Source organism: Parus major, chromosome 15, assembly GCF_001522545.3.
Source record: "Parus major isolate Abel chromosome 15, Parus_major1.1, whole genome shotgun sequence".
Lineage (NCBI taxonomy): Eukaryota > Metazoa > Chordata > Aves > Passeriformes > Paridae > Parus > Parus major.
In genome coordinates, this window is record NC_031784.1 from 8335063 (window position 1) to 8353373 (window position 18311).

Consider the following 18311-nt stretch of genomic DNA (forward strand, 5'->3'; position numbering starts at 1 on the left):
ACATGCATTCAGCTATTTGTTAACATTTCAACCTTCACCAACAATATGTCAGGATGCTTCTGCCTGCAGACTCAGAACAACCTCCCCTGACCCATCAAATCACAATGCTTCAAATACAGAACAGAATTAAATCTGGAATCAAGCTTCTGGCAGAAATAATTGCTAATTCCCATGCAGTTATACCAATGAAGAAATACAAGTCTCCTACACTAAATGCATGCAAGTTCAACCAACATCAGCACTGTCCAGCTCCTGAAACTTCATGGGCTTGTGACAGTCTTTGGTGTCACAGAACTATGTACCTAGGTACAATAAAGATTTCTGTCTTATTTGGGAGACAAAGATATTTCATAAGCCAAAAAACCCTTAGGCAAAATCTGTCCTGCATAATCTATCCTACAAATGCTAGGGAGAGACAAGAATACCAGTATCCAGCCAGACCACACTTAACATTCCTTTGAAAGCCTGAATGTGCTGTTTTCTTTCAAACTTGGTTGATTTTTCTTTCTTTAATCAGTGCAAGTTTTGTCAGGTACAAAATGGATGAAAAAAGCACTAAGAGGCTTCCATCTCCTCAAAGACTTGCTTTCTATACCTAATCAAGGTGGTGTAGCAACCCCACTGAACACTTGTATTAACACTCCATAAAACTGACCCCAAGTTACTTATGCAGCCTGATGCCAGAAGAATAGTGTAAAATAGCTGCTTTTCACTAATAGGAGGCAGGTTGAAGAGGTGTTGTGCTATTTCAATATATCACAGGGACCATGTCATTTAACAATGGCAGACACTACAGAAGGAGGTAATAGAAGAAATTAATTCCTACAGAAGTCACGGTGTCATTCTTCATGGCAGAATTGTACTGCAGAACAGATCGGAGTGGCTCTTTGCTGGGAAATGTAAGTAATGGAGACTTGGTGGCAATTTCACACACACCTTCATACCATTCTTCTGGCCAAAGACCTGGAACACAAGTAGGAAGAGGAAGGTGGAATGAGGGATTAAAAAAAAAAATCAAATTTAACAAATTTACTTGCATTACCAAGCTTTGCGCTACCTCTAGGGCAGATTTTTCATGCTCTTAAGCACAGATACTAACACACATGATCCATGTTCCAAACTTAGTAAGTATGTTTAGGTGAAGTTTCTACTTAATTATCATTGTACCCCATGAGTCTTATCTTCCATTTCAGGAATCTGGCCATCAAAACTCATAATTAAGGCTATTAACTTAGTAATAAAACTAAGTACAAGTTGTACCATGCTGAATCTGATAACAAAACTGCAAAGATTTAAAGAAATCCCACCACAGAACTGTCATGTAAGCTGTTTGCTTTGAAGTGTCTTTATGCCTGTAATTTTTCTTCCAGCTGCTGTGAATGGTTTGCACAGAGTTGCATTTAGATTCATCAAAAGTCTAAATGTAAGCAGCAATGCTGTTCTCTTAGGTGCAGAGTACCTGATCCTTCCACAGCAAATCCCATCAGCACCGAATACAACCAGAAATCGCGGAACAGCTTCTGCAGCCTGGGCTTGGCTTCCTTGATGGGAGGCAAGCGCCTAGTGAGCTAGCAAAGAAATAAAAATTAACATTAGAAAATGGTGGGAATTAGAATAACTTAATTCCACACTAAGGAATCAATTTGTGTACTTTCTTTACTATGATTTACAAAGGTAATATTCTTTGTCACCTATGAAAACTAGTACTGTACTGCTATTGTTATATTGAAGGAATTAGGTTATATTTGGAGAGCTGAAAGGCTAACTTTGAGATGTCTGAAGTAAGACTTTCCTTTGTTTTACACAGGAATAACACCATGCTGATACAGTAACCTCTGAGGAGAATACATAATATTGGTATACTATACACTGCAGGGAGGAAGAGACCACACAATCCTTTAAACTGTGCTGAAGACAATGTCATGCAGCTTTGCTTCAGTGTAAAGGAACTCCAAACTAAATAAATATTAGTCAAAAACACTTCTGGTTGCTATTGTTTATCAGCTTTGTGGAAATACATTGAGGCACCAGTTGGGGATCTTTCATTGTTTGCACCCACGCACAGAATGACATCAGTTCTGAAGAATTTACTATCTAAACAAGCACGTAAAAAAACATTATTTTCAACACATTTATTAAAATTCTCTTATATTTTTTGCACAAATAGCTGCTACTACCAAAGGAACAGTATATCCTCTCAGCCAACATGATATACAATTTTAGATAAATTTATAAAACAAAGACCATATGTGTTATCCTAAAAAGTGTTAAAGCACAGGCAGTGTATAAAAAGCAGAAGAAATTGTCTCTTAAACTGCAAGCTTTATTCAAGATGACTGTTTATTACTACTGTAAACTTTATTAAGGAAATGTTACATTCTAATCTAGCTTGAAGAAGTTTTCTCTAACCACAATAATTCTCTCTAGGTATGAGAGCCAGCAGTATTTCAGTGAAACCTTACATAAAGCCAACTTCAGATGCATTTGTAAGTCATGAGGGAGATTAGTCATTTAAAAAGGAAAAGCATGAAAAAATCTCTCTATTATAATAAAATCAGTCTGTGTTTTAGCTCTTGAACAACACTATGGTAAAAAGCTGTTTGTGCAACGGAAATCTTTGCACCAATATAACATCAGCTGAAGAAACCCCATCACAACCACAGAGGCCTCAAACACATTTGCACTAAGATGCTCCCCCTGTCCCCCATTTCAGCAGAAAACAGCAGTTACATGAATCTTCCTGTCATTAACAGTCAAGTTTATGTGTGTGCTTGACTTTGAAACTTTACATACCCACCAATTTTTGCTCAAAGACCTTCCTCAAAAGGGAACAAGTACCTGCAAAGCTATAAAAGTAGTTCAACAAACAACAGAGAATTCAGCAGAGATTACTAGGCAAGGGAGGGATTTTGGCTGACGAAGTAAGTTTAGCAGTGTTTGGTTTACAGAATGTTTACTTTGGGAGATACACAAAAAACCAGCGTCAAAGTTCAGATTTAAACACAGCAGTTCCCTTTACTTGAGCTTTTCAACACATCCTTCCCGTACAGTGGCTTAAAGGTAAGCTTCATTTACCTCTCCTGTTATTTTGGGTAGATCTCACCAAAGACATAGGTATGGCAGAGAAGGGGGATGTTTTGCCTGTGTAAGTGCAGCTGAGCAATAACTGAACTTTGATGAAGATGAGAATGTAAAGTTGGGAACACAGACAGCAAATTCTGCTGTGCCAGGAGCAGAAAATGTTTATCAATGAATACTGGACAGAGTATCTCAGCCCTAAGGGCCTGACTTCTGGGGGCGGGGAAAAACCAATGAATTTATGGAGAAACAATAAGAAAAAGACTGACTTGAGATGTTCAGTCACAGTGTAAAACAATTTCATAAGCACCTTATTAGTATCCTCCATTTTTGCAAAACCATGTATTATTTTATATGGGAGGATCATCTTAAATGGTTTTAGGGTTTAAAGCAAATTAGTCTGGGGGATAGTTTCAAAAATTTATCTGTCAGCTCAGTTATTTCAAACCTGTTACAACATGTTTGAAAATATTTTCCTTCAAGGTTTTATTCACTGATATACAGGTCAGTGAACAGGTACAGGTATGTGAACCTTTATACTTTACAGAATAGCTCTCTTTCCTAATTTAAAAAGCATTTTAATCAACAACTTACTAAAACTTTTGTTTTAACTGCATTCAATATTTTATCCTGTATTATATTGTAAATAACTGTCTTTTTCCTCAAGAAAGGGTATCAACTGAAATTAACTTTATAAATGTGTGAAATAACTTTATAGTTAAGTTTGAGCAAAAGCCAAGGCCTGGCATTCAGACACCCATTCAGTTTCAGCTGACAGATCTATTGAACATTTTGATCTCTGACTGTCACAGGAGGGAATTACACTTTTTTGTATCTTTTTAAGATCACTTTAATTACTGCACCCAATATTATGGTGAAAAGTCTCTCAGACCTGCTTCTTGGTAGAGGGTTTTAGAGCTGAGTAAGTTTGATGGATTCTCTTCAAATATATACTGAAGAAAATTCTTGAGTTTAAAAATAATTTAAAAATGCAACAATCTCAATGCTCAGTAGATTAAGAGATTAAGTTTCCCTTAGCAAAATGAAGGTTCTACTTAAATGCATTCTCAAACAAAAGAGGCGAGGTTGCGAATCTAGAACTGGGATCAGCCTAGAGAAACAAAGTTCTGAAGGGAGCTCACAGAGACTTCACATCACAAAGAAAACACAGAGCACTACGAGTTCTGCAGTGCTACATAAAAGTGAAACAAAACATAACTAAGCCAAAAGTAGAATCGAGCCAATCCATTACAAAAGTGGCAGATGAGGACAGAGAGCTGCGGAAAGGGTGCACAGACATTGAGTAACACACCCGAGTAAGGCTGTGAGCAGGCCAAGACAGACATTTATGCCCAACACTTCCCCCACTGCAGTCCCACTAATGGTACTTAGTGCAAATACACGTCCTTCTGCATGCCTAGACTGCCTTTAGTCACCAGATTGCTGCCTTGCTTTTCCAAAATACTCCCACAAGACTTCCATTTTTGTTGCAGCTACGGGATGTTTGTTTTTCAAAATTTTCTGTACATCTCAGCCTTCTGGTACGCTCCTGCAGGGGACTGGATCAGGAGTCCCTCTTAACAAGCTCAAATCTTCAAGCTTAACTTCACACTGTATTTTCAACACACACTAGTTGCACAGTTAGTGCACGGTTTAAATGTAAAAGTTTCAAATAAAGAGTCCCACATATTCTGGGTAATGAGTTTGTAACTGCTGAAATATGCCAGTAATGACTATGTGTATGGGAGGAGACCAACCAACTCTTTGGCAGGCTGGAGGCATCGTGTAAGCAAAACCAATTAACAGTAAAACAAACTTATCCATCTAATTGACATATGTTCCACCAAAAAACAGTGCTGTCGAAAAAGGTAACTATAGATCTGCTGCTGCAACAGAAATCAGCATGGACCCAAAATTTAGGGAATAGGTAACTAAAATTCAACTAGCCTTGACTCTCTCAACTGCGTTATGTTGTCTTCCAGGTTTTCACCTGTCAGAATGAAGCTCCTATTTCAATTGCTTGCCCTTGCTCTCATGATAACCTCCACATTTTGTGGAGTCAAGGATGTCACTGAGCATTTTGAAAGTCTTAAAGGTGCACAGCCACATGAAAACGGGACTTATATGCCAAACCTACCACTCGAGTTCCATAGAGAAAACACCATCACTAATGACTTGATTCCTGAAGAGGAGGAGGAAGAGGACTATCTAGACCTCGACAGGATACTGGGTGAAGATGATTACAGTGATATTATTGATGCTGCCCCACAAATGGTTTCTGAAGTTCAGCAAGGAAATATTCTTGAACTGTTCCATGGCAAAACCAGAATCCAGCGCCTCAATATCCTCAATGCAAACTTTGGCTTTAACCTTTACCGCAGTGTGGCAGACAAGGCCAGCTCCTCAGACAATATTATCATGGCTCCTGTTGGTATTTCCACTGCAATGGCTATGATCTCCCTGGGTCTGAAGGATCAAACCCAGCAGGAAGTGTTATCTGTTCTTGGCTTTCAAGACTTCATTAATGCCAGCAGCAAATACGAGCTCATGACCGTTCACAACCTCTTCCGCAAACTCACGCATCGGCTCTTCAGGCGCAACTTTGGCTACACACTGAGGTCTGTCAATGACCTCTATATTCATAAAGACTTTTCTATTCTCAATGATTTCAAAAACAATATGAAAACATACTACTTTGCTGATGCCCAACCAGCTGATTTCTCAGATCCCAGCTTCATAGCCAAAACCAATGAACGCATCTTGAAGTTGACCAAGGGATTAATAAAGGAAGCTCTTGTGAATATAAACCCTACAACACTGATGATGATTCTTAATTGTCTTTACTTTAAAGGTAAGACTCTGTTATTTCAATCTTGGTGATGGATTTTCTCAGTTTGCAATGCACTGCCATATGTCATTAGAAATCCCAGACAGAACTTAAGTCTAATATACACTACAAAAAACCTACTGACCCCCTCTTTAGGAATCTGTATTATTAGCCCATTTTTTGCCTGTTTCTGTAGCACAACAATGCTCTGAAGTTAGTGGGTATTGTATACACAGAGCAACTGCTTACCATTTCCAAAACCTCAATGACTCACAGTGAAACAGAAAAACAACACATGAATGCAGAATAGCCTCAGAAAGCATAAGCTTTGTAGAAGTATCAGATGGGGAGGTATAGATGCATATGCAAGTCATCAGTCACATTCAGTCCTGGTGTCACCAAAATGGTACAGGTTGATTTCAGCACTTAACATCTCTGAAGTACTCAGGACTCACATAAATGACTACAAAGAATTTCAGCTTGAAGGAAGCAATTTTTTAATATGATCAGAGCATGATCCCTATCAACAAGTCCATACATGGGACCTAAGAGAATAACCAAAACACTGTTCTTCTACAGCTAAAACCAAACTCATTCACTACATGGAATATTTTAGTTAATTCAGCATGAATGGTCAGCTGATACAGGCTTCTGCATGTGTTAGTATAGGCTGAACAGTCAAAGAGGCTTGAAGTAAAGACTCTACAATATATTCTTATTATAAACCCTTATTTTCAACATCTTTACATTTAAACTAAGAGCCTGTGGTGAGACTTTCAAGATATGTTATCTGCCTCAGGTTGAAAGTTTGTTAGTTTTTCAACAAACTTTTAAAACTATATTAAATGAGGTAGAGGTGAGAGGTGCCAATGCTTCCATTGAAGTGAGGATAAAAGAAAATCTGTTACTGACTGTTAAAGATGAAAATCAGATGAAGGTGACTTAAAACATAGGTAAGAAAAGACAGATTAACCCAAAAGGGTAGCAATGTTTGCAAGTACGACACACTCCTTTCCATAATCATAAAGAAGTTTCTTTTTCTCCAGTTATGTCCCTGCTTCCAGGAAACAAAGGTCTCTCTTACACCTGCCATCCCAGCAATTTATAGAAGCAACATTCCTATAAATGTACCTTTTCCCACTCATTTGCAGGGAATTACTTCCTTGAATAATGCCATTTATCCCTAAAAGAATCTGAAGCAATCATTAGCATAAAATCCAGATAATCTCCTGTTCTCAGCTACCATCCAACAGGCACTTACTTGTGTTCTTGACTACATCCCTGCTGATCATATACTAAATGCAAGGCTTTACTGCCTGTTAAACCATCCAAAGAAAAGGACTATACAAAGTGAAACTGATTTTTTTTTTTCATCATTCTGTGAAATTTGAAATACCCTTGCTTTTCATGCTGCAATTATTCAATACCTATGCTATCTCAAAATAACAAAAATACCACAAAAACAGACAGCTGTGGTATTGGAACTCTTGAGTCATCAAGACCAAAAAGGCTTTAGGGTTTTTCTTTTGCCCCTGAAGTCCTGTTACTCCAAATTGCCTTCTGTGCCATCTGCTGAAGGCTGGAATTTCTAACCCTCAAAACAAAGACCAATTCTCTACTGCTCTCATTCTTTTGTCTTACAGTGACAGTCTCCTGGGAATTCTCCTTTGAGTGGAACTGAACTTTTTAAAAGCAAGTTCTGCTCCTAGGTTTCTTAGTTTCCCCACTACTCCTGCTAACATGGCAAATTTTGGCCACATGTTTCCATTTGCACTGTTTATACCACTGCAAAAAAGCTCCACTAAGCCCTCAGAGCCAAGAAACCTATAAGCATTTTCAGATATACAAAGATCTCAGTACAAGTGAGACTGAGTAGTGGGATACTTGACAAACACTGTGAGGTTTCAAGCTCCTTTTATATTAAAGACCATCAAGAAACTATTGTAAATTATTTATGTTGGTAAGAAGCACATTATTTCTTGTATAGATGTCCAGCCCACCCTCCATTCTGCAGAACTCTGAGTAATCATTTATGAGCTTCCTATCAAGTAGGAGCTGGTTATTTTAGCCATGTCAGTTTTGGTAACTGACAAATGTTGACAGGTCCAAAATGTCCTGATTTTTTCTGAGATTCCAGTCACAAATGCAAAAGAGGAGTCACTCAATGGAGACAACATCTGCCAGCACAGATGGATGCAAAAGACATCTTGGGGGAAGATTCAAAACAGAAAGTCACAAAAGTCATCAAGTGCCAACTGGTTTCAGCTGGCCACACAGCTCCTGCTGGGGATCAGTATTCTACCCCAAGACAAACACATTTGCAAAACTGCATCCAAGAAAAATGTTCCCCAGCTCCTTTTTTCCACTATGAAGAGCTATTATGTCTCCCATCCCTCAGTGGATGGCAGAGCTGCTGAAGCTCTCCTGGCCCACAGCAGCCCCATGTCATTGGCCAGTTGAGGTCCTATATCTGTGAATTCTGCTCCCTAAAAAACAGCCAGATACTGGGTTTTCCTTGGAAGTGAGATTATTTGTTTGAGAATAGCATAATCCATTTTATACCCCATACCTTTCAGGTTATTAACCACAGTCTGATCGCTTCTCAAACTGATCTCCATTGGCCTGACACGTGCAGGAACTATTAGAATGAAAGTTGGACTTAAAGCTTTTCTTTCCTTATTCACAGTCAATCTGGCAAAGTCACACCAAGGAACCAATAAAGGTTATACTCTAGGCACTCCACACAGTCAGTCACATTCCTCACATACTTGCTTGCCAACAATGACCTAAATTCCTGAGTTTTTACAGGAAATACTGGTAACGCTATTTCCACTATAATCTTCTAGCTTTGTCTGCCCCTTAAGAAATGATCTTTATTCCAGAGCCACAGTTCTATAAAAAGACCAGTAGAACACTGCATTTAAAAAAACCTTCTTTCAAACAGTTAATAAATATTTCTGGTATTCAGATTATCTCCACACAGAAAGCTTTAAACCCTGATGGAAAAGCTTTCTGGGTTGCAAAATGAGTTGGACTGCACTATTTGGGCATAAACCTGTCAGATTTCAGCACATCTACAGGAACCTGTTATCACATCAAACTGGATCATAGAATTAAGCAGTCAACACCCCAACTCTTCAGGTTAAGATGGAAAATGAACCATTCTGAATGGACTAAGGTAACATAATGCCTTCAGCATAGCATCTTTCACAACCTTTACCAAAATGAATCCAGCCCTTGCTTAGCTTGATACACCACTAAAGTTCTCCAAAGAGGTGCTTTCAGAACTGGATTCAAGCATCACATCTCTCAGAAAATACAGTTGGGTCAGGTGTTCTGCTAGAGGCAAACCCTAAAAAATATTTTACATCTGTTTAGATTTCTTGGCTCCCCATAGAGAAAAATAATACACACACCAACCACATTCTTATTTCTGGTTTGTATTCACCTGCTTTTGTAATTCAGAGCACTCAAATCAGACAAATGTTAAGTTATAAAGCCAGGAATTTTGAAGTAACTTTAAAACTCATCTTCTAATTCAGGCTTCACTGAAATCAACAATCTCCTGCAGTAACTCCCAGTCCACTTGACTTAAAGCTTAGTGTAAACCTATTCTGGGAACATTTCATTAAACAGCCACCTTGGGGTTTTATCTGTCTTCTGCATGGTATGAACAGGAACTTGGGAGAATAAGTTTCCAGTGGAAATGACCACAAAGCGAAGTTTCCGGCTGAACGAGAAGCAGACGGTGAAGGTGCCAATGATGCAGACCAAGGGCACCTTCCTGGCAGCTGCTGACCCTGAGCTGGACTGCAGCATCATCCAGCTCCCCTTCGTGGGCAACATCAGCATGCTCGTGGTGCTCCCACACAAACTGGCCAGCATGAAAGCCCTCGAAAAGCAGCTCACACCTCAAGTGGTAGAAAAGTGGCAGAAAAGCATGACAAACAGGTATCTGCTGAAAAGCACTTCTTGGTAAAATCTCAATGTATTTTCTCACTGAGACTGATGAGTAAAAAAAATTTATTCAAGTAAAGCATGCAAAGGATAGTATCTTTTGATAAAAAAAAATACAAAACCTCCAAAAAAATGGATTTATTGAGTTAGAAATCAGGACCATTGATCTCTCAAAATTTAAATACCATCAAGAAATCAAGGATGATTGAGGTAGAAAATTGTAATGAAGTTTCAAAATTCTTTCTATTGGGTAATTAACGATGTCAATTTAAAGAAAACATTCTTACTGATGAAGTTTACAATAAGAAGGAAAAACAGGACTGTGAAAATAACAGATTATTCTGCACCAATAATCTTGGTCACATCCGCCTATCAGCTCAGCACTGAGCATTTCAACAGAGCTGTGTGTAAAGGAGCACATTCCATAGTCAACAAAGGACATCACAATTATGGGAGAGGAAAAATAAAGCCTCCCTTGAGGAAGATGACAGGTTAGGTGTATCTGTCTTCAGACTTGATAAAAAGAGATAATTTGATGTGAGAGCCAGGAATTCAGCCTACTTCTGTTGTACACAATATGTGACAAATCTCCAGTTTAGTACTTCAGAAAATCTGACACCTCAACACTTATTACAAGCATGCACTGAACTGCTCAGTCACAAACCTTATACACATAAATAATGCAAATCACTATAAATGAAATATCAAATTGACAAATTAAGTTTTCACAGGGGAATTAATTTTTTAAAGCAGTTTTAAAAGTCATGATGCTCAAGTTTTGAAAAAAGTACAGTCCTGTATCTCTGTGTCCTGCTTGCTGAAGACAGCAAAAAAAATCCAATCCACAACAGCTCTGTAAAGCAAAGGAATTGTACACATACTTATCTGCTCAATTATTTTTCCTTTTTGTCTTTATTTTTATTAGAACAAGAGAAGTGGTTCTGCCTAAATTTAAGCTGGAGAAGACATACAACTTGATTGATTATCTGAGATCCATGGGAATAGAAGAACTGTTCAATGGAAAAGGCGACTACTCTGGTATATCAGATGAGAAGATCACCATTGACAGGGTATTTACTCCTCATTTCACCTTCTCTCTGATTAAACTCTATCACCCAGTATCATGGCAGCTCAGTAATAATATTGCACAGTACTCTAAAACAATATTTTTTCCTCATTTTTCTGGAGGACGTTAAGAGGGAGGGGTTGTGGGTTTGCCCTTGTCTATGCACATGACAAAGCACACGTTTAATCAGATGTCCAAGGCACTAAGAGTGTTGTGTTCAGTCAGGAACAGGCTTCTCCACAGAACAAACCCCAAAGGTTTTTGGTGCTGCGCAGGATGAGCAGCAAGGGTATGGGACATGGAGCAGGGAAGGCTGTGAGCGCGTCATTCGTGTACTTAGGAGAGCCTCAATGTCTCTCATTTGTTTTCCTCTTTTGTTTGACTGAACAGTTCAATCACCAAGGCACAATCACAGTGAATGAGGAGGGCACAGAGGCTGCAGCAATAACCACCGTGGGGTTCATGCCTCTCTCCACTCAGATCCGCTTTGTCGTCGACCGCCCCTTTTTGTTCCTGATCTATGAGCACCGCACCAGCTGCCTTCTGTTCATGGGCAGAGTTGCCAACCCAGCCACATCTTAAAAGCAGAGAAGACCTTCCAACACTCTGTTACACATGGGCTGTATAATTACATGTTAAAATACCAGTATCATAAAGGAAAATTTATTGTCGTATTAGTCAATACAAAAGTCACTGGTATAAAAACGAAACGTATTATCTACAGGTAGCTTCTCCTGAATGGACTCACAGCAGAAGGTAATTTGACTGCAATTTAAAATGGTTAGTGCCATGTATTGATAAAAGTGTATTACTAGCAAAAAAAAAAAAAAAAAAATTATCACAAAGTAACTTACACTTTGTGTTTTGCAACAGTGTATAGAATGTAATCAATAAAGTATTTAGACTATCTGGAAACTTGAAATTTAGCTCCATATTTGTGCTAGGATGTCTGTTTATGATAAATAGGACTAAGGAAATCCTGAATAGCTGACCAGCCATAGACACCTAAGTCTCTCCTGGGCATTTTACACAATCTGACTTGAAAAAGATCAAGTGTCTCCATTCTTTCTTTTGCTTGCATCATTTAATGTTCAGTGAATATACACAATGTGTATTGAACACTCAGACTGATGCACACAATGAGCCTCATGGACCAGTGTATCAAGCAAGAGGCAACAGAAGTGTCTTGGAGGAATGAAATACTAAGAGAGCCACTACTTTTCCCTGATCTAACTTGGATTGCTTCAATACTTCCTCTCATTGGTTCAAGAGGTATCAGAGTTAGGCCAGCCTGGTAAATGACATAAATATCCTCAGAATACCCTTCAGAGGGAAAGCAGTCAGCAATATGCTCTTTTCACTGGCTCAGTATCAGCTAATCCTCTCTAGAAAAAAAGCCATTTATAGCAATCACTCTATTAATATTCCAGTGCACTCTCCATACTTGATTTAATGGACAAAACCTTTCAAGTCACTGCAAACTTTCTGAATTGTTCTGGTAACAACACAAATTCTGTTCAAATGTGTCACATTTGAAAATGAAAAAATTTACCCACACTCTGTAGAATATCACTGGCTACCTGGTACAAGGAACAGAGCTGCACCATACATTCAAATCATTAAAGCAAATGAACATACTCACCTCTGCATACCTTACTTTACATCATACCTTTTTAAAAAAATGTGCCTCATAATCCAGTGAGAATAATTTTATTACTTTTTACAGTAATCAGTATTAAATACTGTATCAATCTATTTATATACATTATAAATTTGTCTTATGTTAGCAAAACCACAAAATAACCTTTAAACCAACCCATTAATTTAAGAATTAAGAACTTTCTTAAAATGGTGTTTTCCCATAATAAGTTTAACTTGTTGATTTAATTTTGCTTTTATATACTGCTGTTTGTAATTTTGCATCTGCTCCAATTATATGCTCCATACTCAAACCTTTTCAACCTGTAAACCAGTGAAACACTGATATTACATGATGATGAATGATGAAGAGCTGATACTGAACAGGAAACTCAGATGTTCCCCCTTATTCTGTCTTTTAAGTCCATAATGTGATAGATAGTTTTCAGTACTGGAAGTGCATAACAGAAATCATTAACACATTTTGTTGTTTTATCTGTATTCAAAAAGGAAAGCATATACAAGAAAGAAAAGCATATGCAAAAGCTTAAATATTCATGCCCTAGGTTTAATTAGTTTATCCATGATTGAATGAGCTGGAGCATCTGCAGTATGGGATTTTGGGGACTTAAGTAAAGATAATTATTCAAGGCAAAGAGGTCAAACAGAAAAGCAAATCAGCTACTGCTCGAAACTCATGATCTTCATACATTGTGCAAGAAAGTCAAATATTTGCTTCAACAACCATAATGTAACCATTAACTCTTGCTTCAGATTCTGGCACTATCTGACTGCATTTAAAGGTCACATTGGTTAAGAAAAATGCAGTTATCCCCAGCTATTCAGAATATCATCAATAAAAATTTGAAACAGAAAAGTACTTCTGTAACTTTTACATTAAGTCTCTAATAAGCACTAATCTTCTCTCAATATGCAAGGAATAGTCCTGCTTTCACTGAAATCAGCATCACTGACAGCTGAAAAATGCCACCCACTAGAACATCTCAATGCAGGACTAGCTGGCTCATGCCAAAACTGAGCAACTACTGAATAACAGTGATCCAAGATATTCATAAACACACTTCTTTCAAGTTAGATACTGGTCCTTGTGATCACTGCTGAATTTGGGGAGGACTGATGTACAAAACCAGTGGAAGAGACATGGGTAGGAAAGGAACAGCCCTCAGATCTTTAGTGCTAATTTAAACTCTTCTCTTTGATGCACTTCAGTGGTTTGAGGGGGCAGAGCATGAAATGAATGTTTTTTTTTCCTTCCTGTTAATGGATGTGCAGTAGGAACAAGTTACAAGCAGACATCCCTACTGGAAGCATGGGATACGTTTTTCACTTTTGTCCCACCAGCTGTGCAGGAAAAGCTCTACAGAATAATTCAGCTTCAGGAGGGAAACAAGCAGCATGATGCCTTTTGTCCTTCAGGAAGTTTGTCTATGGATTTTTTAGATGTGACTTTTTTTTCGTAAAAGCTACAGCAGTTAGGCAAATAGTCCTATTGACCTGGTAACACATCTTGGACATATCAAATTTTCCATTGCAGATCCAGATCTACAATTTTTTCCTGAATTATTACTTGTACTTTGTTAAAAGAGATGTTTTTTCCCCAGAAAAAGATTACATCAAGAGTGAACTCAGATATGCTTCAGAATAAATGAGTCTGGCAGGGCCATCGGTGTCCTTGCATGTTTCCTAAAATGCTTTCAGCCTGAAAGTCAATTCTCATTTCAGAAGACATGGGACACTTACCCCTTTCTTTATCAATGTTTTTTTTTTCCTTTTAAGAAGCAGAATTCATTTTGCTGCCAAACTAAGATTTATTTTTCACTCTATTTCTATTAACTTTTGTTTTTCACTTCTCCTCAGGCCACAGATATGCAGTTTATTATACTGCATGCCAAACACTATTCAAAGTCATATTCCCTACAGTGTTATTTAGCTCCAACAATCTCCTGAATTCATGGCTTGAAACAATCTAATCCTGAATCACAAAAGAGTCTTTATTTTCAAGAGATTTTTCATTATTAAACAAATGTTTCCCACCCTTAGAGCAAGGTGTATTATTTTACATTATGTAGTAGTACTACATATCTCTTGGATGGTAACCTCTGCACTATCAGTCAATGAAATATTTTGCTTGAAATAGCACCAGTATTTGCTAAATATGAGAAAAATTATTGTTTACAACACATCATCCACTGGTTACTCACCACAGCAATGACAGGAATAAGCACACCCAGGTTCCCTGCACTACTGGAGGCCTGGAGAAGAAAAAGGAAATGCTCAAAACATCTACAAAAGCATTTCTAAAGTATTTGCTATAAGACAGATTTCAAGCATCAAACATTACATGGACAACTCTGTATCTTGCAAAAAGACATGCACAAGATGGTCAAGAGAGCACCCATGAAATCTACAGGACTGAACACACCCTGGAATCGTTTAACAAAGCTTTTCAGGTTTTCCTCATGGACTATAGATGGGATTTTTTCCCCCATCAGCACACAATCTGTAGATATTGAATAACTCTTTGAAAAATTATCACATTAAATGGGTGGTCACAGATAAATATGAAATGTTTACCAGAACTTCCATTTTCCTATCAAAATGAAGCCAAAAATAACAAGCCTGTAAAAAGATAGCATTTTCAAGAATTTATTTAAGCAGGAGGAGCAGCCTTTTCCATTGAAATATAAGAAGCATAAGGAAAATACGTATTTCCTTTGACTTTTTTGGACTTTTTAAATTGCAGCTATATACATGTGCTTGCTCTTGGCCAAGCAGAGTATTTAAGAACTGAAAACATTCACTGAGCACAGCACATCATTTCTCACCTTTTCTGATCTGGCAAACAGCAACGGCACAGACACCACCTTAAAGTCTTTCCCAACCTCCCATGTCCCTCCACACTGGATTTGGGAAAGAGGGAATGCTCCAGCTCTCTCCTTGCAAGAGAGAGACTGCTGCCCCCACACAGATGAGGCAGGGAAGATGTGCTAACCGGTTACAGCTTTGCTTGAAGTGGAATTAAACCAAAAGGAAGCAATTGAAAAAAAGCAAAAACAAAGAAGAAAAGAAGAGGGCAATAGAGAAACAAAGCCGAATAGTCTTCAGATGAAACAATAATGGCGCAACCCAACTAAAACAAACTAAAGTTATCTTTCCTGGAGAGTCAAGATAAAGCAAAACAAAAGCTGGGTCTTAAAATATTTTTGAAGGGAATAAAATAATAGCACAGAAGACACTCTGAGGGGTGGGGACAATTGGAAAAAGTTGCCATGGGCTTTTTGTTAACTTCAGGACAATTCACTGCATGTGACTCACTGCTTCAGAGTCAGCAGAGATGCAAACTAACTGCAATAGGCAGAACTCAGCAGAACTACAGAGTTTCTGCAGAAAACCCACTTTTCTAGTAGCATTTTTTGTTTAAAAAAAATGAAATATCAGCCTTTTTATGATAATATATGGCACTGAGGGTGAAGAACATGGAATGACTTCCATTCCTGAGCATATTCAGGGGACATCCCTGCCAACTATCAGGAATAGCAAAAGAAAAATAAGACTTTTTACGTCTCACAGAAAGCACTTTTGAATGGCTGAAAATAGAGCAATTAAATCACTGAACCTTTTAATGGTTCTCAAGCAAATTTTCATGTGCTGAGAAGAAGAGGCATAGGTAAACTAACAAAGAAAAGCTTGCTTTTGTTTGGGAAGTGCAGCATATGGAGTGTTTTACCCTCTTTATCTCTTCTTGAAAATGAAGTAACTCCATCTTCAGAATACCTTTCATAACTAATGCTCTGCATTGAGGAGAATGTTTTAGTGAGAACTGCTCTCAGGATCTTCACACTAAAGAAACACTGCCTCCTAGCTCAATCCATCTGAAATCTGTCATTTCTCCATCTGCAGAACTGCAAAGCTTTCAGTCAGCGCAGCAGTTTATCTCCCATACTGATTTCCAGAGCATCCCACGGTTCCCTTTGCAGCTCTGCCTCTGATACTCCAGCTCAGGAAGCTGAACTGCAGCTATCCCATTTTATCTGGGCACTCCACATGAATCAGTCAGACATCCTAGACCTGCACTCACACTCCACAATCAGAATGCACTCTCAGGCTTAGCACAGTGGGAGTTTTCCCTGTGTGTTCAGCAGTGCCACCCACATAAAGCACAGCTGCGCACCATTAAAAACCAGTGCATATCTGACCTTCAGTGCTGGTCCTTTTTCACTTGCTCTCTCACTAGCTCTCTTTCCTTCCAGCCCAAGCTGAACAAACAGCTCCAGCAAGTTCATCAGCAGCTCATCCACAAGGTGCTCTACCTGGATGTTGGCAGCGATGTTGGCCAGGGCATTAATAACTGCTAAGGAGCAGTGCCTGAGGGCAAAGAACAGTTATGAACAAGCAATTCCTTGGGTTTTATATTTTCAGTGTTTTCTTCCTAATGCTGATAGTAACTCTTGTAACAAGGCTACTGACATATTTTCACCCAGATTTTTCCTTCCTGTTTTTATGAGCAGCACATCATTTTACTGACAATTGAAGTGCAATTGGTATTTAAGTGAAAAACTATTTTTAAGTTGTGCCTTTGGAGAATGTTCCATTTATGATGCAGTTATGGCCACAAGGAAAGTACTTCCATCTAGCAGACCAAAAGCAGCCAAGGGCAGTGTTGCTGTTTTGGGAAAGCTCTTGGAGCAGAAGAATCAGAACTCCCATCTGCTGTTGAAGCTGAGATTGCATTGTTAAAATACTTAAAACATGTTCCTGTCAGTACAGGAACAGGCCTCTCAGCTACTCCCATTCTGCACTGAAAGGTATCCAGCCTACCCCAACTACCCACAGAGTCAGTGACAATCTTTATTTCTACTGGGGACAACAATGCGTAACTTACAAAGAATTCAACAGATAATGGCTGGCATTTGATCCAAGTACCAGGTGCACATTAAAAACAAAACAAACCACACTCTCAGTTTTTCTGGGCTAAGAGATTCAGTAATTAATTACTGCAATTTACTAATTAATTACTGTAATTACAGATAACATAAGTCATCAACAAATTATCTTTCACGAATACTGACTCCTTACAGAGGTAAAAGTTATCAGTGCTACCTGTAGTGAAAATCATTTTCAGGAATCTCTGCATTTTGAAGTGCTATTATTTTTAAATTAACATATTTCTTTTCAACATCGAAGAACAGTACAATTTACAACCTTGTAACAAAATTTGATAGGGGGAAAAAGTGAAAAACCCCAAAGCAGCACAAAGGATATTTGACATAGTTTTCACATGTTTAAGGGACACAGTTAAGTGTTACCTGTATCCATGGTCCTTGTAGTCCTTTGTGGCAGAGTAAACAACTGAGCTTGCTTTAACACTGATTTGCTGAAATAGATTCCACACCTCACCATAAATGTATTGCTGCAAAAAACCAAAACCAAATCCCTAAGTAAAGCTTATTGAATACAATCTGTCTAAAGGACAGCCCTGTAAAATACTCTAAGTATTACCAAGTTCTTCAGATGGGCGTGTAGCCACAGTCTGAGCAATGGTTTCAGCTTCCATGAAACAAACAGTGCAAGTGTTTTTGTGATTTTTGTTAATGTTTTTAATTGATCAAATTTTTAAAAATGTATTATGTTCTTTAATTCTGCCTTCTCGATGGAAACAATTTTTTCAGGCTTCTGAGTGCTGGCAATTAATTGCTTGTTCAGAGGCACAAATAACATTTGGAA

At 38.3% G+C, this 18311-nt stretch overlaps 2 protein-coding genes across 3 annotated transcripts in view; one reads left to right on the forward strand and one right to left on the reverse strand.

The window, feature by feature from the left end:
- The window catches only part of PI4KA (phosphatidylinositol 4-kinase alpha), a 53853-nt gene that overhangs the window by 20456 nt on the left and 15086 nt on the right, over positions 1-18311 (reverse strand). For both annotated transcript variants that reach the window (XM_015643749.1, XM_015643748.1), the window contains exons 17-21: positions 17894-17997; positions 16784-16952; positions 14789-14839; positions 1460-1568; positions 827-963 (exon numbers count right to left, since the gene is read on the reverse strand). In XM_015643749.1, the coding sequence (XP_015499235.1) occupies positions 827-963; positions 1460-1568; positions 14789-14839; positions 16784-16952; positions 17894-17997 (570 nt within the window). The remainder of the gene's footprint in view (positions 1-826; positions 964-1459; positions 1569-14788; positions 14840-16783; positions 16953-17893; positions 17998-18311) is intronic.
- Positions 2961-12565, forward strand: SERPIND1 (serpin family D member 1). The gene is made up of 5 exons (XM_015643750.2): positions 2961-3060; positions 5061-5929; positions 9583-9856; positions 10788-10932; positions 11319-12565. The coding sequence occupies exons 2-5, from the start codon at positions 5077-5079 to the stop codon at positions 11508-11510; spliced, it is 1464 nt and encodes a 487-aa protein (XP_015499236.1). The 5' UTR covers positions 2961-3060; positions 5061-5076; the 3' UTR covers positions 11511-12565.